At 42.2% G+C, this 27153-nt stretch overlaps 1 protein-coding gene across 1 annotated transcript; it reads left to right on the top strand.

The window, feature by feature from the left end:
- The first annotated feature begins 510 nt into the window (after positions 1-510).
- GLIPR2 (GLI pathogenesis related 2) lies at positions 511-23643 on the top strand. Its single transcript, XM_068671302.1, has 5 exons — positions 511-705; positions 11239-11347; positions 13464-13567; positions 20960-21037; positions 22075-23643. Exons 1-5 carry the CDS (start codon positions 693-695, stop codon positions 22233-22235), a joined length of 465 nt encoding a protein of 154 aa, XP_068527403.1. The 5' UTR covers positions 511-692; the 3' UTR covers positions 22236-23643.
- The last annotated feature ends 3510 nt before the right edge of the window (positions 23644-27153 follow it).

Below are 27153 nucleotides of genomic sequence, written 5' to 3'. Positions count from 1 at the left end.
AGTGATACAGCCTGTAGCGTGCTTGCACAGATGAAATAAGGCATATGAACATCAAACTCTTTTCACAGAAATAAATAAACCATCATCATGATTCCTGCTTACCCTGAAGAATCCTATGCTGCATCTTACCCAGATCTTGTACAGATTGTTTTAGCAGTGCAGAGAAACTTTTCATACTCATAAAATATAGTTAAACTCCTGTGTCACTTGCCTATTTTAACTTTACGTGCAATAACTTAGTAAAACTTTAACGAGTAATCAGCTGTATGAATGAATTAACCCCGTGGGTGATGCCTGTTGTGCCAGCATAATTATTTGTCAGCAGATTATTTTTTTTTCTCTTATCAGGAAATAGCCTCGATTACTAAACTAAATCGGTATGTGAAACCATATGGTGTTTTTGAGCTGCATGGTTGCTGTGGAGGCTACGCGGCTCCTGACCCTAAACAGAATCTTTTTAAGAAAAAAAAAAAGAAGCAGTGTCCCTGTTCCTTATAAGGCAGGGGCAGGCTTCCCCAGCGCTGTGAGAGGGGCGGTAACGGGTTATTTCAGCGGAGCTCCTCCAGCAGAAGTCGCAGCGGAGTGGAGAAGTTGCATTGAAATTACAAGCCCTTCATCGCCGAGCTGAGAAACTCCATCAAGAGAGGAGACATCAGGTGAAACAAGCAAACAAAAAAAAGCACAACTTGATCATGGGAAAATCAGGTGAGCAAATGCTTCTGTGCAGTTGGCTGCATGTTCTTACGATAGCATGGCTCGGGTTTGTGCTCCGAAAGCCTTCCCGAAGCCTTAGTGGCTTTTCTCTCAGCAGGCTGCTTTCATTTGTGCATCTTGCAGGCTGGGAGGAGCATTCCCTATGACACAGTGAAACGGGACCGTTACATTAGGAAAGCGAGGAGAAGGAAAAAAGAAAAAGCACCCCCCAAAACCTGCAAAACGTAGAGGTTGTATTGTAAGCCTGATAGCATTAATACTGCTTTGTGTATAGCTGCCTGACAACGCTTCCTGTGCTGCAGACAGTCTGCAGACTTGCTGGCTTGGAGAGAGAAGCTTTTTTTATTGCCCTTTCTTTCAGGAGGATTTAGATTTAAGCTCTGGTTACACTTTAACCAAGTACAGGCTGGCTGGGCTCAAAAGTTCTTCCCCAGCTGTGCGGATTTTTGTGAAGCCTCTTGTTTCTGCCAGCTGTTGGTTGCATTATCGCCCGCTCATCTCTTGTCTGTGGGCCTGGGTCCTATGTTCTGTGTTGGAGAAAACCCCTCTGAAGCTGCCTTACAAGCTGGAGACCTTAAAAAGAGAGAGCTCACGCCCCAGGGCTTGGTCCGCCCTCGTCCCGTTAGAGCTGCAAGCAGTTCCCCTTGAACACAGACATGCCTAGAGCCTGGAAATCTGTGCTTAATTTTTAAACCGCTACAAAAATGGGTAGTTTAATCTTGTTCTCATGGTCAGGATGTTATTTCTGCAACTAATCAGAGCCCGGTGGCATGTTATCTACCTGTCTTTTCCATAAAAGAGCACGTGTGGGACATGCTGGGTAAAATCCACTTTAAAAAAAATCTCGATAAATTCACTTAAAATCACAGGGAAACTTGAGGAAAATCTGTGTGTGGGTAACACTCTGATGGGCCGCAGCATGGGTGTGTTGAGGTTTCTTTCTTTTTCCTTTTTAAAGGTCAGCAGCCATATGAAGTCCAAGCCCTCTGAAAGCGTGGCTGTTGCAGGGCTTGCTCTTACTGCCTGGCATGCGGCGGCAGTCCGACAGCCAGCCCAGGCTTAGCACCATGGCCTGCAGTCTGTGTGTATTCAAGTGGGTTAGGATTAGTAAAATTCCCTTAAAACTGTTAAAATAACTATCGTCGCTCGGAAGTGTCACGTTCAGAAGTTCCTTGCTAGTGGCATGAAAGGCACAAGTGCCAGATAAGCCTAGCATCCCAGTGCTACGTTAGCAAAGTTGGTTGGGCAAAGGCAGTAGAGACTTGATGTGCCCCTCACAATCCCAAACAGTTTTAAATCTCTTAATTTTAATGCCCAGCTTCTGCAAATTGCTAATACAGTTGTAAGGCAACTGCTATCTTTAGCTATTAGCCCTGCACACCAGCTCTTTGTTTCAAAATTAGGAGCAAAGGCAGACAAGAAATTCCTTTCATGGAGGCTTTTGTTTCCTTCTCCAAGAAGTTATACAAATAGAGCTTGAGATCTAAGCACATCTTAAACTTTTTTTTTTCCCCTCACTTGTGTCATGCACAATCAATGGCAAACTGGGTCTGGGTAGCTGCCTTTGAACTGTATGAGGTATTTTTTGGATGGACCACAGTCAGAGCTCCTGTCCTGACAATCGGTTCATTGATTAAATCTGCCCTTTTCTCCGCCCTGAAGTCTCTAAATTCCTGTCTGAGATTGTTCAGTGTTGTTTGCCATTGAACGGGTGAGAGCAGCTATTTGGAAGAGTACAGCTTCCTCTGTGTTTTGGGTAAAACATCACATGGTCCAGCCGTGGTACTACTGAGGGCACACAGCAGGCTTAGGAGATGTGGGCAGATTTCTCTGTACTGGGATATGTGGAAACGTAACAGGTTGGGACCGGTCTGACCTCTTGGTGACACCCAAAGAGTGCATGCTCCTCGCCTGGATCAGAAAGACTATGGCAGAGATTACCTCCAGGCATAAATTTAGTGAATAATTCATGAATTAGAGCACCCCTAATTGACATAAACTGGGGGCTCTGTATTTTAGAATAAATGTCTTCAGAGCAGTTTCTTTACCTCTGTATCTTTGGTGAATTTGTCCTGAGGTCTAAGTGTTCCCAGGCAGATAAATCCCGCTGCTTACAACCTCGGTTCCTTGCAGGAACTTTGATAAAAGTTCCCCAGTGATGTGTTGCTACTAGCTGTTAGGTTGCTCTTGAAGGGGTGCTCTTTGTAAGTATTACAGCCAGCTCGCAGATGCAGCAGTGTTTTTGCTTCGCTTATTACGACTGAGCCCTGGAAGACATCAGTATCTCTGACTCAGCTTCCTTGGAAGCTGCAGGCTGCTAAAACCGAGTGCACGCTGGAACTCCCCCATCAGACTCAGAAAAATGCCTCCCATGGAGACAACTTTTGCAAACACTGAGGCAAAACACGGGGACCCCCCTCTGTCCTCCCACCGGTCTTCTCTCTTTTACGCAGCATCTGGGCTAGCAGGTGGCGCAGGCTCCCCTCCCGTGGGATCTCAACCCCCTCCCAAAATATATTGGCGAGTGTTTTCAGCAGGAAATGAGCCGATGGTGAGCTGGCTGCTCTTTTTTGTTGGCGTGCTGCTACGAGCCTCGTCACGGCACAGCTCTGACCCCCCTGCAGCTGTGCGCGGAGGCCGGGGTCCCGGAGCAGCCATCGCCCCGGAGGGGTTATCCGCAGCAGCAGCTGCCAGCCCTCTTCAGGAAGGCAACTGGCGGCCAGAGCCACTCCTCCGCACTGGGATGGCTGGGGAGGTGGCAGAGAGAGGCTGTGGAAAGTCCCATTTCTTCCATTTCCCCTCCGGGAAAGGGATCTCGCCCCCCCTTTGCCCTCTAAACGCCAAGCAGAGGTGATGGGGAGGGAATCAAGTGCTCTTTGACTCCTGGCCGCGGGGTGCGGGGCACGCAGACAAAGAGAAGAATGGGCTCAGTAAATATTGGGTATCTTTTTTACAGTGTTTGGTTTCCTTATTTTCTTTCCTTCCCTCCCCTCCTGCCACTGCAAATGTGGGTGGGTCTCCAGAGAGGTGGCTGGGAGTTACCCACTGTGCTGCGCGTTGAGTCAGTGAAAAAATAAGCAAGGGCCACGAAGGGGTTCCAATAACAAAAAGAGAGATATGAATCAAACCCAGTGCAGTTTTTCCTCGTTGCCTTTAGGCTTCCAGAGAAGCATGTGCTGGTTTTTAGCTTTGAAGATGCATCTTTGGAGCAGGGGGGAAAAAAAAAGGACGTTCAGTTGATCTTGCACTCAGCGTCTCGAGGAGACAGCTGTGGCAGCTCTTAACCAAGCTCAAGTATCCTAGACAAATGACCTGTTTGCTTTCTGAGAAACGTGATACTCGCAGACTGACAAAGTGACAATGCATTTTGTGTTGGCTGGCTTTGGAGGACCCGTGGTGATACAGGAAACGAATGCCGAAACTGCAAGTAACCAGCCCTGCATGTTGGGTAACGCCGGGGCATCTGCAGAACTTGTGATTAATGCAAGTTACTGGCGGTTTCTTTTTACATCACAGCTGAATTGGAGGAGTAGCAGGAAAAGGGCCCTTCAAAAATCAAGCTGGTTCAATTTAAAAAGCCACGCTTCTCCAGTTTCTGTGTGTAGATGATGCTAATTACTCAGTTCAAGTTTGGTGAATGGGAAGCGGAGGAAGATCTGCCAGGAAGGCATCAGGCTTCAGCAAATAATATTCAGGGCCTAATTTTTATAATCATAGTTTAGGCAGAGGAGAAGGCCAACAACTGGCCAGAGGAGCAGCAGCCATCTCTTGTAAGAGTGGTTACTCCTGTTTGCTGCTAGATTAGTCGCCTTAGCTCCTGGTGTTCAAGGCAGATAAGCACCAAAACAAGCATGAAGTGGCTCACAAGGAATGAGACAGAATGGGATGGTCTGTATTAACAAAGACACCTACTGAGGTTTCCCATGCCGTGCTGTTACACATCAAAAAGCAGCAACCCTCCTTCCTGCATCCCTCAAGAAATCATTCTCAAAAATAATTAAGCATGAAGAAAACTTTTATTGCTCAAAATCATTGAAAACATTCAACACAAGACCTCTCTTTTTTTTAACAGTGCAACAGTTAGTTTCTATCTTGTTTGAATATGAATTTGCCTCAGTTGCTGCCCTGTGTACAGGAACCAAAAGTAAGAGAAAATGAGTCTCTTGATGGTAACTGCTGAGTCGTTCGTTGCCTATCTCCACAGGCCAGCAGAGTATTTCAGATAGCTGTTTTGGTAAAGGCCATTCTGTTCTCCAAAAGATTAGCTGAAGCATATCAACGTTGTGTTTTTACAGGCAGATATAAGCAAGCTCTGGCCAGTGTTTGAAGGTCTGGACAGAAACCATGTCTGAGTCAGGCTGCGTGGCCCTGTGAGGAGGAGGAGGCAAGGCCAAGCCTGTGGCTAACAATTCTCACTCAGGACTGGCCCATGTGCAAGCAGCTCTGAGCCTGTAAGAGACGGCAGTAGTCATGGGTGCTTTTGGAGGAAGACAACATGGGCCTATTTAAGGCCATCAGAACTATGTCCAATTAGATTTAAGAATATAAGGCCTTATTAATGAGAGGTTCTCAGCCTTTTTAAAGGGTTAGCAGTTTACTCACTAACTGTCTATCAAGAGTTGTGCATGTGTGTCATGATTACAGTATTAGTGGTCCTCCATAGCAGAGTAGTGGTAAAAATAATATTTTCTGATTATCTCTCATGCAAATCCAACTCTGGCTTCTCTAGATTTGATGAGCAGTCACTTCCAGCCTTAGGCATGATGACCACACCATGACAGCAACTACTTGGTCGTTGAAAGGTTTGCTGGTCTCGTTATTTGGAGAGGAGAGGGACCCCAAGCAAAGCATTTCTCCTCCCATGCCACTCTCCCCCACAAAAAAAAAAATGGAAGAGAGCTTTGTTTTGTCGGTGTTCGAGACTGATTAGTTTTTTTTTTTTTTTTTTTTTTTTTTTTAATATTTCAGAAGGCTCCACTGCTTCTCTGTGCTGTGCAGTTTCCCATTTACCAGGTGTTCCTTTTTAATCAGCGGAGTCAATTGCCTAACAGTTTATAAAAGGCCTTTAAGTGAGGAAGTAATCAACACTGTCTATTATGGCAAGAATAGTATTTGCATTCAAAGAGTGACATGACTAATGCCACTGAAACATTATTACACCGGTGGTTTCATATTCTCAGGCAATATGCCTCAAATTGGGAATGGGGGAGAGGGGGACAATGTGTTACATCACGTGGCACAGGTAATGCAAGGTTATTAAGCTTCCAGTTTGCTGTAGAGGAGACCTGGATAATAAAACGAGTGGGGAGTGTGTCCGGAGAATCTTCTCCCTGAAGTGGGATCTCCTGAACTGAGGGGAAAGCTATTTTGAGCAGACCGATTAAACACAAGAAAGTTCCAGGAAACTACTCTCATTCAAACTTATCACTAATTATAAACCCCAATTCCTTGCAAGCCCTTAAGCAATATTTTTTCTGCTAACTTGAAATAGGGTAATTCAGGTTGGAAGGGAAATAGGCTACCAACAACTATGGGTATCCCCCATAAAGGCCCACTGTCTGGGATGAAGGTGTTGCCTCTTTATTCTATTCTTGGTTCAAAGGTGTAAAAGAAGACAAAGAAACCCCACCCAGGCTGTAATGTTTTTTTTTTGAATATGGTATCATTTTATCTTTCCTTCCCTTCAAAATGTATGTATGATTTCATTTCCTCTATGTATTTCCAAGCAATCAGCCAGTTTTGTTAGAGTACGGGGGAGTTTCTCGCAGAAGGAGGTCAGTTTTTGTGACTGGAAGTGATGCATGAATTAGTGTGTCAGATCCATGCTCCCAAGTGATGTATTCAGGAATGGCTTTAAGGACCAGTCTGTGAAAACACTTTTATGCCAGACAGGGAGCAAGAAGGTGCAGTCAAATACGTGGAGTAAAAAATATGAAACATTTGGTCTTTGTGGCTTTGCAGAGGTGAACCAGCATAAAACCACCACGGAGCATTTGTGTCCTCAAATCAAAGCACAGAGTCAAAGTGGTGACAGAGGTGCAACTGTCTTCATTTAACCTTTCTCATGTTAATTAAATAGCCATCATTTCTCCATTGAGAAGCAGTATGCTTGTGTGAAAGACTCAGCTGTGGCTAGTTTCTAGAGAATCATTTCATGTGAGGACAAAGATGGCTAATAAGAAATATACCAGGTCTCTTAGGTCTAGGTGAGAAGGTGGTCATTGGCTGAGCTGGCTTTCACTTAAGAATTTTGTTTGTTTGTTTCCAATCTGTTAATATACTTTGAGAAGTTTGTCAAAATAGAGTTATCCTTAGTTATCTGGGTGGGTAATAAAGGAATTCTTCATATAAATACTTTGTAGTTCCTAAAGCTTCAAAGCAATTTTCTCACAAAGCTGTTGGGCATATTAAAAACTGTATTTGCTGCACCATCTTTCCACATTCCATTTCTTCTGTCGGAGTAGAGCAGTTTCTCCCTGTTGATGTTCCTCCTTGTGCTCTGGGCAGGAAGGAGTGTCGAAATAATGTGCAGTATCCTGGGTAATATGAGTCATATCACCAAAGTTGTTGAGATCAGTTTCTTTGCATTTACCTCTTCCCAAAAGAGTGGGTTCTTTGAAACGTGTTTTGCATCTGCCTTCGGAAATGTGGTTCCAGCTGTTACATGACTTCCCTTCTGTTTAGTTATTTTGGGGCAAAACTGAAAGGTGAGGTCACTATCTTCGTTTACCTGCAGTGCACACACAGAGTGAAAAGTGGAGGTCTATCTCATGGCTCAAAGATGAATTGAGACACATTTTGGTACGCTTCTGGGGAGGATTCTACAGGAGGTCCATTTCTTGTCGACTCTGTTATGTGTTAATTATCTTTTACATAAAGTACAAGATTGCCAGTGAAGATTAACCCATAAACAATAGGGCAGAGAGCATTGAGAAGACAATGATACTCCTAGAAATGAAAACCGTGCTCTTTCTTGAATCACTGCAATGGATACATAGCCATTAAAAACCTGTGTCTTTATTTACTACTCAAGTGTATGCTTGGCGTAATGCTGTGGGCCCTGAGTTGTGACATAAGAGCTACCCGCAGCATATCTGTTGTGTAGGTATTGGGTGGAGTGGTTTTGTGTTTGTATTTTGTGAAGTATTTTACTGTTAACTTTTCCCCACCTCATCTTGCAAGCCCAGTGGAGTAGGTGCAGCTGATGGCTGCAGAGGTGATATAGAGCAGCCAGGCCCGCTGGACGTGTTCAGATGACTTGCTTCAGTTCTGGTGGCCAAACGAAGGGGAGAGCAGAGCAGGAGAAGGCAAGGTTAAGAGAAGAGGCAGGAAGGATTCAGGCATGAAGAGCACTTCACCTGAGAGAGGTTGAGTCAGTTGTCAGTACTTGGAGGAAGGAAAAGAATGGTGAAATATAATACTCGGGGAAATAAATCTGATGGGAAAAGTCAACCCAGATGACTCTGCATACTTTTTCAAACAAAGTTGATCAATGAACCTGAAAGCACACCTTGCAGCCTTCTTGGACTATACTACAAGGTGGTTTATACTACATCATAGCCTGTAAATTCGTTGTCATGTGCTGTCGTATCTTAGGCAATGCTCCAGCAGAATCTAAAACAGGAGTAAACGTTTGAATAATGAGAAACAAACAACTGTAGCTAATAGTTTTAATTGTTTTATCTGTTAAGCCCTGTAATGATTCATGTCCAAAACCAACTTCCTGGCAGTAGGAAATATTTTTTTTCTAGCAGCTTAAGCAGCCTATGTGAAGGGGAAAAAAAATACATCTCCAGAGCTGCTTGGGAAGCTATTCACATTTGGGTGGGAGCCTGAAAACTCCCGTTAACTCTCACTTTTAATATCTGGCTTCTCAGTGTATGGAACATTGATTAAAATGGAAAAACTTAGCATGTCTCCCAGAACAAATCTGAAATGTATTTGGCAGTTGGGCGTCCCTCTCCACGCTTCAGAGAGCAGAGGAGAGGGAGGTGGTTAGCACATGAGCTTGAGTCACTGGAGATAAATGTTTATATAGCAGCCACCTTTAGGGAAGGAAAAGAAAGGGAAGGGAAGGGAAAGACCCCTAAGCACCATAGAGTGGTGTCTGCCATGGCTGGAAGAAACTGTTTTTTCCATGTTTTGTTGGTCTTTGTAGATCAAAATGTTAGCACAGAACTGGACTGTGCAATGTCTGTTAGTGGATGGACTGACAATTGAAAAAGGCTGCATTTCAATTGATTTCAAGGTTTTTCTTTTTTTTTTTTTCTATCTCCTAGAGTTTGAATCTTTTATTGTAGTCAAAAACAAATCACTTGAATCCAAAATTCATACTTGCAGGTCAGAGTGTTTATCTGCTATTTAATCCTGAGCAGATGAGAAATTAAGTCTAGGTGATAACAGCCACTAACTCTAAGATTGTTTTGTGCAGAAAATAGGCAGCCTGGAGTATGTCATACAACTTCCAATGCTGCGCATTTCAAATTCTTTGATTTGTGGACTACCCTAAAATGTCCCTGCTGGAAGCATGGACCCCTGCATCAGTGAAATCACCTGTAGGCCTGCTTTCCTCAGTAACTTCTGGTAGATGTGTTAGGAAAAGGCCATGATGCAGCAGATGAGAGGTTTACATTCCTGACTCCATAGCATCAGCGAGCTGTGAGCAGTGTCAGTAAGGATGATGGAAGAGGTTTGTTAGCAAAGGGTGTGTGGGTGCTTACATGCTGAAGTGGGGGCGCCGGTTTTATTTGAGGGTATGCAATTTGTGACATGAGAGTGAAGGCAGACCTAGGAGGAGGAATGTGGTGGGCAGACTTCATCTCCCTCAATAAGATTCCTATTGCTGAAGTCTCAGCTGTCTTATGCCAACAGGTTTTTTACCAAAAAAAAATCTAGCCTGAAAACATCTTGATGGAGAATATATTAAGAGTATGCCCACAGCACAACTTTGGTCCAGAGAAATGAACAAACTCAACTCCATATTCTGTTCGAAAGTTAAAAGGTCCTGAGTGAAACAGTGATGGCTTTCTATGTGCATTTGGATGTTGAGGTTACCTTAGGTCACAATATTATCTTAAAGCTGTTTTTAAAACTAGTGAAAACTCTGGCAACAGCTAAAAGCGTGAGTGTGGGTTGGGTAATTACCTTAGAAAACATTGCAAGAGCAGTATATGCCCGGTGACAGCTACACTGTGGGAGAATGCATCACTACAAACAGGAGAACAGTGTACATGCTAATAAAGGAGGGGATGAGTGATTGTAGCTGTTAAAATCGAGCAATGAGGGAAACTTGACAAATCTAAGGTTAATAACATGAACAGCTTTCTAGTCATGAGATCTATATGGGTTTTGAAAACATCTTACAAGGAAAGTGATGGGAGTCCTAATTAGGACTTCTGATTATTCAGATATCAGCTTTAGAATTCTATATTCTATATACCTAATATGTCAGAAATTAGGTCACAAATTGCATTAATAAATGTAGAAACCTGCCTTACAGTAAAACTGGAGTAAATACTAAAATATGTCTCAGCCTGTTCAGAAGCTACAGCAGTACAGAGAAAGTGAAAATATTCTTCTCTAACTATCCTAATACCTTACTTCAGAGGTTCCAAATTTCTCTTAATGCAGGAAATTCCCCTGGCTGACCAATTCCAGGGAAGATCATTATTTTTTTTTCCTGAAACCTGAGAAAAAAACAGGAAGGCAAAAAAAAAAAAAAAAGAGAGAACATTGCCATCAAAGTGAATCGCATCTGGTTTGCCACTGTGAGTTAGCACTTTGTCCTCTGCCTACTGTTGCTGAAATTCCCAAGTTTACCAACAGTATGAATGTGAGTTTTGTTTTTGTTTTTTTAAAAAGCTTTCTAATAAATTCAGATATTTACCAAATACACTCTAGCACAGGGGATTAAAAAAAAAAAAAAAGAAAAATCATTTCCTTCGTTACCACCTGCTGTTTGTGACTATTATTCGTCTTGAGCCACACACAGGTGCACCTGGAGTGTTCTGTGAATTTGTGCTATGTAGTGCCTACAAAGAATGCTGTGTGTTTCAAAGCTTTTGCATACTTCTACACATTTTAATATCTCCATTTTCTTTTGGAAGTGTCTTGACTGATACAAGTTCTTGCATACACAGATAACAATTCACATATTTACTTACTCTGATTTCTTTGCAGTGGCTATGCATTGCATAGAGAGCTTGAAATGAGAGTCAGTCAAACTAACTTTAAATCACATTACTGTTGAGTAAGGGAATAAGGATCAGGGTGGTTTTTTTGTTTGTTTGTTTGTTTTTTTTTTTTTCAACCTGTAGTGCATCTGTACCATCCCACTGGGAGTGTCTCTTAGAGTTCCTGGACAGAAGGCATTTTTCATTTCATCCAACTCAGAGGTAATGAGGGTGGCATGCTCCTGTCTTTCAGTCCAGCCTTCTCCAGCATCTTAGTCTACAGGGTATGTTTTTCTGTCTTCACTGATGTCTGTATTTGACAGACCTTTCCAATTTTTTGATGTGATTTCAGCTTCCAAACAATTTGCTGAAGAGGTCTTGAAAGCACACAATGACTACAGGAAGAAACACGGAGTCCCCCCATTAAAACTCTGCAAGAAGTTAAACAGAGGAGCCCAACAGTGAGTTCAGTCCTTTATTTTCTTTAATGAGATTTCTGTCACTTTTATTGGTTAGGCTTGCCTATGCATACTGCAAAAATACTTGCCTTTTGATATGCTGATATTCAATATAAGCTTGCTGGGTGGGAAGTGAAGGACCATACTCTTTTTGTCTCCTACCCAAATCTTTTCTTCCTTTCTTTCTCTATCACATAACACCGGCTAGTCACACAGGCACTTCTTTGGCCACAAGTGTGTGAATCTTCCTTGCACCCTCTTCGAGACATGGGCTGCATCTGTCTACACTCATGTGTCTCCTTTGCAGGGGGTAGTTGCCTAAAACATGCTTCACCACCACTGTCTCTGTCAGATGATGCACTGTCATCTGCTAAAGAACCTCAGCTGCTGCTGAAATAGTGGAGAAAAGTCTTTCATGGTAGGACATGATGACTGGCCCAAGATCAATGAAATCAAAGGGAAGTAATTTCAGATCAAATTGTCTGTCTTCCTTCCACAAAAGCAAAGTCAGTGTAACATCGTTCCCTCATCTCTCAGGAGGGACACACCTTACCTCTTCTCCAGTGCTGAAGACTGTGCAAACTCCCTAATGTACGGTTAACATACAGTGGATCCAACCAACTTCCTACTGCCTGATTGAAGCCTTCCTTGCAGAAATTTTAGTCCACTACTGCTTTTTCTCTTTGCTGTAGATGTGAAAACCAGATTATTTCCTTTCCCCTTACAGCAACACTTTTCAAAGCAATTTTCATGGGATCACGGAATGGCTGAGGTTGGAAGGGACCTCTGGAGGTCACCTTCAATATATTTTTCAGGCTGAGGAATAGATCTTCACAGTACAAAGGAAATAGTTGAAGGGCAAAATGATGACTAAACTATTCAGAATATAAATGTCTTCACTTAATAGCTAAAGACTGGTCAGCTTGATCCCTGCAAATGTCATCTCCCATTGTCATCTCCCATTAGGCTTTCTACCCTAACTCTGCAGAGTTCTCCATGCTGTCTGGCCAGGAACCAGAGAAGCTGTAGTGTTTCCAGAACCCAATTTATTGTCTCAGCGTGGTGCCACACTCTGTTGTGCAGATGCTACAGTCCCCTCATGCCCAGACCAGAAATCCCTACCAGGTGATGTGCTGTATGGCACACCATGTACATGGCTTGTTGATGTGCCCTCTGGCAGCAATCAAAATCTAATTTGGTCCTTTTTTTTCCAGTTTTTGAGGCACCACGATAACCAGATGCAGTATTTTTGTAATGCCAGTGACGCATCTGCATACCTATGTAATCTTCTGAGTTTTTCTTCCTGTTCTTCAGAGGTCTGTTTTGTTCCCGTTTTACGTGGTGCCTCCCAATGAGGAAGAAGTTTCACTGACTTGTCAGCCACACGTCTTGTCTCCTCAAACTTTTACCGATGGTTTGAACGAATCAATTTGTACAAATAGTTCAGATTATTTCTGCCAAACAGGCATCGCTCCGCATTTATCTCTAAGTGTGCTGTTGCCCTTCCTGGGTATTTTTAGGTCCTTCTGGAATTCCTCACAATCCTCTCCGGTCTCAGCTGACTTGCCTCACTGTGGCAAGCAGCAGTGGGAAACCTTTGTTTGTTGGCTGCCTGTAACTTACTTATAAGTATCAAAAGCATGTTCAGAAACCGGTGTAACTGGTTGGTGGTAAGAACCAGAAATGTTTCGTTCTGAATAGCAGACATGGAATATCAAATCTCATATTTGTCAGGACAGATTGTGCATAATCTTAAATACAAGGAGGAGCCTCACTTCTTCTTTTGATATATCTTGTATCTTTGTTGGTAAGTATCTGGTCTATCTCTGGTTAATTTGCTCTGTCTCTCTGCTTGTGTTGAAAATGGCCTATTTTCTACTATTTTCAGTCCCAAGAATTGAGGCAGGCTAAATAAATTGACTATTGGATCCCCGTTTTAGGATGACTGAGTCACCCTCAGCAGGTGCCTGTTTATCTCTGACTGTAATGAAGCATAGGGTGATGATTTCAGACACAGATCTCGTGCTTCCAACTGCCTGATCTAGAGTGAATTAATCAGCCTTTCTCTTGAAACAACTTGGCTGCGGTCTGTGACATGATGTGTGGATTCCTTTGCTAGGTACGCAGAAGAGCTGGCCACCACGAGGGTCCTCAAACACAGCTCCGAGTCTGCTAATGGAAAATGCGGAGAAAACCTGGCATGGGCATCCTATGATCAACCAGGTAAAGTTTCTTCTCTGTCTGTCTCACAGACACTAGATAAATGGCCTGTTTGCTGTACTTCGGGCTCAGGGTATGAACGAGGTGGATGCCTTGGCTGGTTGCAAGGGCACCCCCACTTCCTCTGCTCTGAAAAAGCAGCCACCACAGCCCAGCCCATGCTGTACAGGGACAGGATGCTGGTGTGCAGTCACCTGTGTGTGCTGAGAGCAAGAAACACACACAGGCTCTGAAGGGGTAATGAACTCTGGTAGTGCTCTGTCCCTTCAGAGGTAGGGCTTGGTGGCTAGGCTGCTCTGTTTGTCCCAGCCATGGCGTTACTTGGAGTACTATTTCTCTGTCCCTGGCAGGAGAGAGGGAAGCTGCCAGTGCCCCGTTCTTCACCTTTATCCTTAGTTTGCCCTCGCTTAAGGAAGGGCTGACCACAAGCCAGCTGTGGTGAGGAAGATGGAAATGTGGCAGTTGCGTATGGCACATCAGTTCCTGTTCGTGGGGGCAAAAAGGCGAGGGGAAGCCAAAGAGGGAGAGGCAAGTGTATCGGGCAGCAGCATCTGGTCTCTTCTGCTCTGTCAGTAAACAGGCTGTAAACCTTTTTCCCTGCCTTTGTTTCTGAAGACAAAGCACTCCATGCATTTTCTCACAAACATAACACACAATTGACAGCTTTCAGTTTGGATGCCCTAGGAGCTGAGTTTTGGCTGTGCTGGCAGCCTGTGGTGAGCCCTTAGAGCTACGTTCAGCAGGCTCTTCCCTCTTTCCTCCTCCAGCGTGCAGGGTTAACGCCTCTGCCTGCTGAGACAGCAGGTGGTGTGTATTAAAAAAAGTCACCACTTGCCTTCTTTATTCCCATCCGCCCCTGGAATTCCCAGCCCAGTCTAGAGGAGATTGAAGCTCATTTCTGCAGACTGTAGGTCCCATTTTAAGGGCCTGGCAATTTTAGGAACTGAGTTTCAGACCCAGGTCCCTGGGCCTGAAAGTTCCAAAAAAAGGAACTGCTAGGTTCCTTTTCAAGTGCCAGCTCTAGTCCCTGGTGGATACGTTTTCGTATTGAAAAAGAAAAGCAGGGTGGAAAAATACAATTGGACCTACTAACATTTGGCATTCTGTCCATTGCAAGAGTCTGAGGCAAGACTTCAGAATAGCATGGGAAAACACAGATGTATGGCAAAATTTGCAGTGCCGATGACTCACTGGCTGAGCTTACTTCTTCCTTCTTGTTTGCGTTAATGGCCTGTGCTCCTTCCCCCAAGGTTAAAGAAACAGGATTCTCTTTCAGAGAGCTGGAAACAAAACACATGAATCCTTCCACAAACTTTATAATGCCAGTCCTTTTCTGGATCACATTTGTTTTCTTCTGTGCGCTGTTTCCATGCATAACTTGCCAATTTTGAGCAATTTTAGTGCTATTTGTTATCCATGGGGTTGAGTGCCTTGCTAAGAAAATGAAGCTACATCCTCTTTTGTTCTGTTCTACATTTCCTATGTAGCAGGATCATTCGGAGTGTCAGAATGAGAAAACTAGTTCTTCAAAGAAAGTTGTTCCCCTAGCTGGGCTTAGTCTTCATCTCTGTGGAGCTGGTTCATTCTTCCTCTTTTTCTCATATAGTTCCCTTTGGATAGTTTAATTTGTAGCCTGCTCAATGAGGCTGAAATTTGTATTAGGCATCTATTCAAGGGCTTAACAAAGGGAGTCTGTGTCTTCCAGTTTCCTTCCCAGATAAAGCAGAACTCAATAAACCTCCAGCATACTGTGTATTGTCTGCAAGAAAGTGATCCTATTGTTTATTTTGACTCTTAAGGAGTTCTGTAATAATGCCAGGAGATGTATATCCTGTTTCGGAGAAGATTTAAGCTTTACGTTATAAGGGCACTCTAGCCTGACCCTCTCCTGGCACAAGAATCTCTGACATTGCATTCAGGATTTTGGAGTTAGCTTAAAGCTGTAGCTGAAAATATGTTTATCCCTGTAATCCAAGAAATAGTTGACAGCTGTTTCCTCCCTCCAAGTCCTGCAGGAACTGCTCCGTGGCAGGCTTCTCTTTGTCTGTGTTCGAGTAAGTGAGCTGTCATCTGCCACTGCTGTGAGAGACCACGGCCTGTCTTGGCAGCTGTGGTGTGTCAGGCTTCTTAGGATGCCTCGCGCCATTGCTCACGTACCGGCAGGCTGAAGGCAGGCCCTGAATGATTAAATCCTGGCTGGGATGAACGGTGTCGTGAAGAGTGTGGTGTGCTGCCCCTGAAAACACTACGGCTGATGGGGGAGTTTATAAGAGAAATTAACAGGTTTGGTTAATTAACAGGTTATCATGCAGTGATGGGAGGAACCCAGGTTTGGGGACAGATCTGGTCTAGTGTGCAGGTACCTTCTGCACCAGCCCTGAAGGCACATGCTTTGAGTCAGAAATGTTTCTGAGCACACCTTGAGGCACCTGTGGCTCTCTATTGCTCTCCAACACCATGCTTATGCAGTACTGCCAAAAAAAGGACCTTAATGGGGAAAGGTGGGAGTAGAGAATTACTCCCTAAAACTGTTTATCTAGTATCTAGATTCCCATCTAGATAGATATCTTATTTCTGAGAGAAACTTAAACACGCCTCTCCTGCTTTCCACTCAGACTGGTGGAAGGGAGATTGTGGTAATGAAACCTAGAAAAATGATAAAAGAAAGATATGAGGCTTGGGGTACCTGGTTTTTAAAGAGATCTTGAATATGACCTATATTCTGTAATTTTATTAGAATGTTTTTAACAATTTACTCTGTGAGTTGTCTTGAAGATCTAAGGTTTCTTTGGTATAACGAGAGACAGTAAGGCTGGCCTCAGAGCAATTAAATATTAATGAAGCCGAATACAGTTGCTGGGCTGCCACAGCCTTGTGCCCTGAATCCAACCAGCAGTGAAGATGAGAGTGTGTTCCCAGGTGTGCACACAGACACATACACAGCTGGCACATATGTGTGCAGGTGGCCACACAGACCCATGCAGATAGGTGCAGTCAGATTCACTTGGAGAGCAAACAGAATGGCCATGCTCCTGGCTCTTAGCTTGAGTAAATGCTAAACACACACAGCTATGCTTATTCTGTACCTAGTATTGATCAGAACTGTACTCGGCTATTCAAGGATTTTTGCACCAAAGTTTATGTGATGTAGCTGTGCCCAGAGGGTAGTGCTACCGACAAAACTCATCACAACGAGACAGCCTGTTCTGAAATGAGCAGCTGGTAAGTCTATCTGAGCAGGTCATCAGCCGGCTATCATTAGGAGAAGGGTGGAGCTGAAGCACGTTTCCATTGAAAAAGTGTTGAAACTGTAAATGTGGTTAACAGCGATGCAAACAGGAAGGGTATTTAAAGAAAGAGTGATACACTCACTGGTTCTGCAAGTGGAGCTACGGAAGAGAAGCTGCAGCACTGACTGTAGGACAGATCTGGATGATTTTGATAGAATTAAACTTCTGTCATTTCTGCTATAATCTGCAATGATGGGTGGGAGTATGATTTATGTGGTTTTTTTCCTTCTTGAAATACATTTCAAACACTCATCAGCCCATGTTTTGGGGGGTGAGGGAGTGGGAGTTGTTTTCAGTGAAATATTCAAATGCAAGGTCAATCAGTGGGCACTGAATATAACTGCATCACGTATCTTGTGATGGAAATGGAAATACTGGGGTCAAATCTTCCAAAACAGCGTGTCTGAGGATGCAAGTTGTTATCCAAGGGGCTAGGCTGAGCGCTCTGCTCCCCTGTGTTCTCTTTCTGTTCATTTTCCCCACTGAGCCCATGACAGTTTTCCCATAGTGACCTGTGTATCGGCTGTTATTTTCAATGATGGTTTATTGCTTACTACTTCCTGGAGAACAGAAAGTCAGAATAAAAGTACATTTAATCACTAGGTACCTGCCTGTCTTCTCCTATGGTAGGAACTTTCACATAGGAACCCCCCATCTCCTGCAACATCTGACAGATAGAGTTCATCCCCTTCACTTCTGAGCCACGTCTTCAGCTTGATTTCAGGGCAGAGTCTTTCACACATTTCCTGGTCCTTTGGTGACCCTCCCTCTTGCTGGGAACAAGTCAGTCTTTAATTTCTCACAGCCTCTGATGCAATGACTCTTCAATTCAAGGATGACAGCAATACTGTGCAATGATAACCCGATCCTTCACATTTAAACAGAGCATAGCTATCAGCTTCTAGACTTTCACTGTCTGCCTGCAATAAGTTAACTGCTAAGGCTGGGACTTAACACATCATAACTTGTCTTGCATAACTGTGCTCGTTGTCTTTCATGTGCAGGACTGGGGCATTCTTGCCTGATGTCACTGCCATCTTCTTTGAATTAAGGCATTACCAGATTTTCACATTATGATATTGTTTACATTAAAACAAACAAGCAAACAGACAAAAAATAAAATTAAAAAAAAAAATGATACTACATCAGAACTTCCATGTGTCTTGCAACCTTTCCATTATGCTGAGTTTCAGGTCTTGGTGTGTGGAGCTTCTTAGAGCTACAGTAGAGAGAGTGGGGTTGACTTTCTCTTGATCTACTCTTTTTGCTGTGTATTAATGGATGGAGTGAAGTGCTGATAGCAGTGGAAATGCAGTACTACATCTGTAAAAATTCATTTATATAGTGTAGTTATTCAAGCACTTGTACATATGCTTTATAGGGTCTGATATGTCTGCTGTCACACTCTGTGCTTCTGTTTCACCCAGCTTGCCACAAACACATCTAAATTCTTCATAGCAGTCAAGCCTGGTGTGGGACAGGGTGATTGTTTGGTTTTTATCCTATATATTTTTTATTTTCCATTTGAATTGTTCATTAATTGGTCTTTGCAAGTTTCTCAGTCTTCATTTTAGCTTTAGTGTGAGTAACAGATGAACAGATATTTTATTTGCATTAGAGACTTCAGCCATAAAACAGGTCTACAGGATTTGTTGTTTGGTGCAGGGAGAACAGGGAAAGTAGGAACCCGTCATTATTTCCAAAACATTTCCTTTGGGAATCAGGAGAGGTTTTGCTAAATTTTTATGCAGAAAATGTAAATAGACTTAGTAAGAGAGCACCATTCCTAATGAGCTGCGTGGTATATATGGGTAAGTTCTTAGTACTTCCACAAACCTTTCAGAGATGGCAGTTCATTCAATATTTTCTTTTCTGTGACAGCTCTGACAGCCAGATTGCCAGGTTAACGATGCCATCAGTTTAGCAGATTGCACTCATAAGCATCTGAAGTCTAAAGAGGTTAACATCTCAATGCCTGACTCCTAGAACAGTGCAAACGTAAGACTTTTTGCTGCAAAATAGCAGAACATGAGTCATTGTGGTTCTGCGGCCAGGAGTCCACCAGGGACCAGCATTTTTCATGGCAGTAGTCTTAACATTTTTGGCAGTTACGAGATGGACTGGCTTTATGTCATACTTCCTGGAATGCTAAGCAGAAATTTCATTATTGATGTAGCTCAAGGAAAAACCTGTCCCTTCTTACCCCCTCCATGTTTGACACAAGAATTTCCTAAGAAGCAGTAATGGAAAAGAAGTAATGTCTGACCTTTGAGTGCACAGCATCTGCAACTCTGCTCTGAGTTTCTGCCCTCTGTGCTGTCAGTTTGACCAGATTCATTGTGGATTATCAGAATCTGCTCTTGTCTATGGGATTCCATAATGTTTCAGCACAAAACAAGGGAGGATTGTTTCTTCAGCAAACGTCACAGTTAGAGACCTATAGGCATGTAGTGCTATGCCACTGACCGTAGTTGCGATCCCTAAATAACTGTGGTCAGTGAATGTCTCTGAGGAGATGTGCCTGTACTGCATTTAAGGATTTCCATGCCGTGCCAGCTCCTAGACATGTATATTTAATGTGCCTGACTGTAGGACCCTGGGTTAGAGCACCTCAAAGGAGAAATCCCCCGTGGCTCAAGTGCTGAGTAAACCCCATTAAGAATAAATGCGTTTAGAAATTTGAGGTGTTAAATACTGATGAAAGCACAAAACTAAGTGATGTCAGGAGGGTCATTTTTCTTTGGTTTGCTTGGAGCTCTTCAAACACCTGGCTCCACAGGTCAGAGGCCTCCCTCTTTTGCTGAGAAAACCTGGCAAGGCTCACTGAAGTCTTTTCAAATGTGTCCCAAGAGGGAGTATCTGCTGAAAAGGTATGCAGAAACCTAGTGATAGGAGTATCCACCCAAGATGGGGGAGATGAGTGCTCTTTCACTGACTTCCAGGCTTAAAGTTACAGACAGTTATGGGCAGGAAAACAAAACAAAAAAAACCAATGTGTTAAACTGCTAGACAGTTTTGTTAAGGGCTAAATGGATTTCTTAACCCTCCAGATCCAAATGCTATGCCACGCTGGTCTCTGTTGTCTGTAGGTTTTTCTAACTTCAACCCTGCCAAGTTTTAACTGCAGCCAAGAATGGGCATGTGGCCCTGTTGACTGAGCTGCTGGAGGTAGTATAGCGCTCTTCATTCTTTTCACTTCCTTCTTCCTTCCATGAGGATGATCGGAGGGCTGGAGCACCTCTCCTGTGAAGACAGGCTGAGGGAGTTGGGGTTGTTCAGCCTGGAGAAGATAAGGCTTCAGGAAGACCTTAGAGCAGCCTTCCAGTACCTAAAGGGGGTCTACAGGAAAACTGGGGAGGGACTCTATCAGAGTGTAGGGATAGGAGTAATGGTTTTAAAGTAAAAAAGTGCAGATTTATATCATCTACAAGGAAGAAATTCTTTAATATGAGGATGCTGAGGCTGTGGAACAGGCTGCCCAGAGCAGCTGTGGATGCCCCATCTCTGGAGGTGCTCAAGGCCAGCCTGGATGGGGCTTTGGGCAACCTGGTCTGGTGGAAGGTGTCCCTGCCCATGGCAGGGGGCTGGAACTGGGTGGGTTTTAGGGTCCCTTCCAGCCCAAACCATTCTGTGATTCATCAGCTCCATCCTACCTGAGGAGAACACACTACAGAGATCTCCCTGGAGTAGGATGGGCTCTTCCTGCAGCTTGCTTGAGCTTTGAGCCAGACTGTGCAGGCCACGTATTTCCTAGCACTTCAGTGAAGAAACCACTGGACTGTGTTTGTATCAAGAAACTGAGAAAAACTCAAGTAACTGGTGGCAGGAGATAGTCCAAAGTTTTTGTGAACTAATTAGTAACTGTATAGCAACATCTGGTGCAAAACAATAAACACTTGGTAAGTAACATATGCCAGCATGTTACCTACATTTCAAAAACTTTTCTTCAGTAAAAGACTGTTTCTTCATGTTTCTAGAAGTTGTACCTTCAGTTGCACAGTTCTCACCAGCTGTTAACAGAAGATCTTGCTGGTCAGACTGTAAGTGAGCTGCTTTCTTATGCTTGTGTGACCTGTCATGATTCCACATTTCTTTTGCGTTTCAGGGAAGGATGTGGCTGACAGATGGTACAGTGAAATAAAAAATTACAGCTTTCAAAACCCAGGTTTTTCTTCAGGGACAGGTAAGTTCAGACTGAGCACTTTCTCTTCAAAAGCAAAACTTTTATTTTAAGAAATTGACTGCTCTGCTTCTCTTGGTATTTTTCAAAAATCTACCTTATTCTTAGGAGAAAAAAAAAAAAAAAGAGAAAATAATATTAGAACTTCTCCAAATTTTTATATTAGAAGCTGACAGAAGGGTAAACAAAAACTTGTGAGAAATAAGGAAGTAAGCAAAATCTTTTTTTTTGTTTTTTAATATATTATATTTTTCCTCCTACTTCAAAGTTCTTGAAAGGCAACTTATATTTAAGGCAACTTAATTTGTAAATGCCACTGAATTGGAATCATGTAGATGTCTTACTAAATGTACTGTGCTGTTGTTTACATTGACACGTGTCTTCTACCAAGCAGCATCACTGCAATCACAGAGATTACTTCAGCTATAATTTGGAGATCAGCCACAGGTCACTGACTGCATATTGACAATACAGTGTTGCATGAGCATAGGAACGTAATTACTTGAATTAAGCAAGAGATAGGCCCAAGATCATCTGAGATTTAAAAAAAACTGTGTTTTCTCCAGTGGTACTCATCCATGCATAGGGGAAATGACTGATAACACAACTTGGAGGTGGCTATTAGAGCTAGTCACAAGAAGCCACAAAAAAACAGTACTAGTTTCAACAGTTGCACATGCAGGCAGGATGAGGGAAGATGAGATGGTAGAACTGCTGTTCATACTGCAGAAAGTAGAGACCATGATGTCTTGGTGGAGTTTTATGTCAGATACTCATCAAACTATGTCTTTCATGATTCTCTTACTAGTTGAGAATAGGATATGGAACTGGAATAGTAGAACGAACCAGATGAAAGCAGGCTTTCTCAAGACAAAATGCTAGATGTAGCGTGGGTTTTTTTTTTTTCACACCTTCATTTTTCTTTCCTGTTAGAGAAAAAAACAGTTTTGTCTCTTTCTCCCCACCCCCCTCCACATGTTTAAAGGACTAGTTTAAATTTAGCACCTAAAATATCTGCATATATTTCTCTCTTTCTTCAGGCCACTTCACAGCAATGGTTTGGAAGAACACAAAAAAGATGGGAGTCGGAAAAGCATCTGCTAGTGATGGTTCTACATTTGTGGTAGCTAGGTACGATCCAGCTGGAAATGTAGTAAATCCAGGCTACTATGAAGAAAATGTCCTTCCTCCAAGAAAATAACTTTTTTTTTTTTAAAAAAAAAGGTAGCGTTATTGTTTAGCGACAAATGAACCTAGGTTTGGACTTGACAGTGTTTGAAATGAAGTACAATTCAATGACATTTCCTGTTGGATACTGCTGTTCGCTTCTCGTTACAGAGGAAGCAATTACATGTTGCTTGAGTCAATCTACACATTAGGTCCCTGTTGTTTCTGAGGGGGCTGCAGTTTATCTGAGGATGAAGTGTATGCAGTATTTCTGAAGGGTAACAGTTTATAAGTTTTTCTTTTTTTTTTCTTTTTTATTTTTTTTTAATATTTTGCATGAACTCTGTGTCAGCATGTGAGTAAGCACATGTTGGATGTCTTTTTCTTAACAAGCAAGTTTGTAGCTTTGTGTAAACTGAAGATACCAGCTTGTAATTATATCATGTATTTCAAGTTTTCCAGTATTTGTTAATAACTATAAATTCTTTGCTCCCTCTCTGTACCTCCTGCAACTGTGGGGTTGGCTCTCTACAGATGAGATAGAACATGTGCAAAGCCTCCCATATGAAAAGTACTTGTATAAAATGTAGGGCAATTCAGACTTGTATGTTTTCATTAAAAGGATCTCAGAGAACACTAACATATTGCTGGCAAAATTGTATCCATCAAGCAAGCTATAACTAATGCATGACCAGAAAGCTACTAGAAATGTTTAAATCCTAGCTTTATGTTTTTAGGTGCTAATACTTAAAATTTATTTCAGATGAAGTGTATTTCAAGTTCAACCCCATCCTACAGTTTACAGTATGTACATTATCTTATAATCAAATTGTTTACTTCCCTTACAGAAAAGCAAGGTAGTGCCTTTTTTCTTAAATGTATAAAATAAGTTTCTTTTGGAGAGCATCTTGGATTTTATTTCTCAGTAACTTATTTTTATTTCCTAGGGAATACCTTCTGCAGGTATCATACTATGCAGACAATAACATTCCCAGATCATAATTAAGAAACATTTGCTCTTAGTTGTTATAATTCAATAGCAGCAGAAATGTGTCACAGGCTGGATAGATGCCTTGGGAAAAAAAAAATAATAAAATTAATTTCTTTAAAAGAAAGTGAACAAAAATTCTATGGACACTTTTTTTTTTTATCCTTAAAAAATGTGGACTGGACACTTTGGCCAGATTCATATACTCTAATTTGTGGTTTTATTTTTTATGTAAATGTTTATTTCTGACTTCTGCTGAGATTCTGTATGCCAGAATTTGGTTCATGAAGAGTGCCATTGCAGAAATACTTTTTGTTTACACAGTTGTAATAAACTGCACTGTTACGGCTTGATTATATGTCACTGTGATGCTGTATATTATAAACTTTTTGCTGTAACCAAGAATTTAACACATACAATGAACATCTGAAAATTAAATATTTTTGAATATGAATTACTGAAGTCTTTGCAGTTACCTGAATCTTTGTTGGATGATCTTTGGATTTTATTTCCAGGACATTAACATATGCCTTTATTGGTTATGTAAGGATATGCAAATAAACCAGCAAGTAGTCTAGTGCAAGAAAGAAAGAAGAGAGACCTTCTAAGAAATGATAAATCATAAAGCAGATCAAAAATGACCATCACCTCTTTATAGAAATTTTGCACTGACTTGAATCCAAAGGTGAAGAGTCATACATCTTTCTCTGTTGAAATCCCGCTTTGTATTTTGTTCAGTTTCTGCCACTCCCTCTCTCATTTGCTATGTTCTCAGTAAAGAACATTCACTTTGCTTCCACACACAAGTGTCTATTTAAATAAATGTGGTCTTGGAGCCTCCCCATCTTCAACCTTCACTTGAGAAATGTTAAATAAATTAATGGTATAAAAGTGCCCTATTTTTTGTAATAACATTGCTGCTATTGACTTTATAATTACTTGAATAGTTGATGTATGTATCTAGTTGAGTGAATCAGGTCAGCTTTTTTCTCTGCTGCCACCCAGTAGATTTTTAATGTCAGAACTGGTGATGTGGGTAAAAAGAGAACAAAACAAAACCAACTTAGTCATTATCTTTATTTAGAATGGCAGCAGCAAGTGTGCTTTCAGAGCTTTTTAGTAAGACCGTGGTGTCAGTGATAATCTGACATGTAAGGAACACAAGCCACTCAAATAGACCCAATACACACTTCATACACCCTACGGAGTTTTCATGCAAGTAAGCATGAGTATAGTAATTTATAAATAAATAAATAGGATCAGAAATATCCACAAAAAACAACAACAACAATCTGTCAATTTAGTTCTTCGTGAAGCCCATTTATAATATTGATGCCTTCTGTGAATGAACTGTCTGCTCAGTAAGCCACAGCATAGGTAGGAGTCCAAATGCAAAGAAAAAGGTAATGTTGCTTATGTTGCTCATCCAAAAGCCATAGGATTTTGGGGAAAAGTACTCTGAAACCTGACTTACCAGCAATCTGTATGGAAAGACCCCATGTAGGTGAAGATGTGTAGCTCCACTCTCCACCACATCTTAGAGAGCTGTGGTGACTGGGAGGTGACAAAGAAAGGTTACCTCCTGTCATGTAAGGGCAGACAAGGTATTCAAGCACACATAGAAGCCATCTTTGCCCTAGGAATGACATGAAAGTCTAATCTGACTGTCCTGATACCAGCGGAAAATATCTGTCTTGAGAGGCCTGGAGGAGGTTTCTAAGGTCTTTTTGCAGAAGGAGGTAGGAAAAAGAATTCTACATTGTCTGACATTTCATTTCCAGTCTTCCAGTTTAAATAATAAAAAAGCACATAGGCAAGAAATGGGATTGGTCTTTAAAAAGTGCCAAAAGGGAAGCCAGCCTTACACATTTTAATTTGCCAACTCCACTCCTTCATCGTCCTAAAAACCAGGAAATTGCCCCTCCAAAAACTGGAAGATGACACTGTGAAGTGGTAGAAGTATTGTCAGAAGACCACAGAGCTGTTTTTACCTGAAGCTGACCAAGTTTGTTATGGTACAAAGTAACTCCCCAGAACATCTCTTCTGTAAGTAAAGGTAACAAGGATGATGTGAACCTTCTGAAGGAAGGGCAGGAAAAGGACTTGGAAGTCAAGTTGCAAACTTCATGTCTGGACAAGCACTGCAAGAGGACCAAGCACTGCAGTACTGGTAGCAGGAGGGCTCTGCAACAGCACCAGGACACAGGCAGAGGCATTCAGTGAAGATTTGGGTGACACATTTTTTTGTGTTCCACCCTGAGAGGCCTTGCAGACCACTGGTACCCCCGTGTAGTTCTCTGAGATAAAGTAATGAAGCCTTCCTTCCTTGTAGCATATGTTCCTGTTTGTTTCTTTATTTTTATTTATTTTTTTTGTAAACTGACTTGGGCTCTGCAAGGATGTAACAGTTGTTTAGCCACCTGAAACAGGTAAAGTGATTTCATCTTGTAGCACATGAAGCCAGATTACCGGCTGAGCTTTCAGATCTCTTCCACAGTAGAGGTTGAAACCATGCATGCCAATTATATTTTGTGATTGCATTTTTATTGTTAGAATTGTCTAGAAGACTTTTAAGTCCAGAATCATTCATAGCTTTTCTGTTCAAATCCTGATTTGAACTGTAGGCATAATGTAATTACTTCATATTAATGTATGTATGGGTTGGTCCATGTCTATATTTTGTGGGAAAAGCTGATTCAAAGATCAGCTGGGAACAAAAAGGTATAGATAAAATCAGCCCACCCAAAGAAGAAAGACAAAAAAACTTATCACATGAACAAAAATAATAATAAACACATGAGCAAAAAAATGTGAGCACTTGGCTGAAGTCTTACAAACTCCACTTGGAAAGACTTTCCTTCTTATGAGCTCAGCCACTCTACTTCTCTCTGGCTTCAGCTTTTCAGGTGGATTTGCTTCTAGCAAAGTGGTTAACTTGGTGGTGAGAACTATGGAGGAGTTGTGTCAGGCTGGTGGACTGCTGAACTGTAGGCTTTTGCACAGTGTTAGACAGTGCCCTAAGAATGCTTTTTAGCTTTTGTGAATATCTCTTACTTTGTTAGGCTTTTATTTTTTTTTTCTTTTGTCTAATTCAATATTTAAAGATACTTTTCCGGTTGAGCAGTTTTAATGCTAATTTGACCTGTCTTTTCAGCATCTGCTTTCAGCAGTCCTACAACATCCAAGCAGCTGATTGGAAAAGTAAATAAATAAAACTCAGACAGCTGAGGTATAGGACATCTTAAGTACAAGAAAATAAAACTTTTAAGAAAACAGAGTGTTCACTGCCATTTAGTTTGCTCCTGTCTCTGATAGTTGTTTTGATCTGTATTAGGAAGCTAATAACAAGAGAAAGTGAGCAAAGCCTCCTGGTCTGTTGATTACAAACATCAGTGCTGCTGGTTTTGTGGTCAGAATACAGGACACTGCTAGATCCTCTCAACCAGAGGCTTGGTGAGGAAAGGGCCATCTGTAGGATGCCACCTGGAGGCTGTTTGATGGCAAGCAGGGTCTTGAAAAGGGTCTTGAGATGGAATGGAGAAAGTCAGTGAGTCAAAGCCACTTCCTTCCCTTTTTGAACCTGGCATGACAAGCATCAGAAAGCTGCATTGCCAGAGAGAACACAGGAGAAAGTCAGGGATCAGGCTGCTACAATTATTGCGCAGTAGGATAATGAAATGTGAAAATGGCATTATTTCTGTCTCCGTCATATAGCTTAAGTGAGAGTGTTGTGCCGTCACTGGGAGGCGCCTGCGGTGGTGACTTCAGAAACAGACCTGAATGATGTCACCACAGCACTTTGGGAACAGCTGCCTCTGTGCACGTTTAGCCGGGAGGGACAGAGAAGGGTGCTGGATGTGATGAAACCACGTGAGGATTTGTGCATGTCACCTTGAGGTGCACAGAGAGGGCCCATGCCCTTCTGTAAGTGTTTTGATGCTCGGCTGGGGAAAACAGGGTGGTT

This window comes from Anas acuta, chromosome 2 (genome assembly GCF_963932015.1).
Source record: "Anas acuta chromosome 2, bAnaAcu1.1, whole genome shotgun sequence".
NCBI lineage: Eukaryota > Metazoa > Chordata > Aves > Anseriformes > Anatidae > Anas > Anas acuta.
Note: the sequence above shows the minus strand (reverse complement) of the source record. Positions and strands in the feature narration are given on the sequence as shown.

Coding starts and splice junctions, on each gene's coding strand:
- GLIPR2 (XM_068671302.1), top strand. Junction 11,348..13,463: donor TTAAACAGAGGAGCCCAACA/GTGAGTTCAGTC, acceptor TTCCTTTGCTAG/GTACGCAGAAGAGCTGGCCA. Junction 13,568..20,959: donor GGCATCCTATGATCAACCAG/GTAAAGTTTCTT, acceptor TTTGCGTTTCAG/GGAAGGATGTGGCTGACAGA.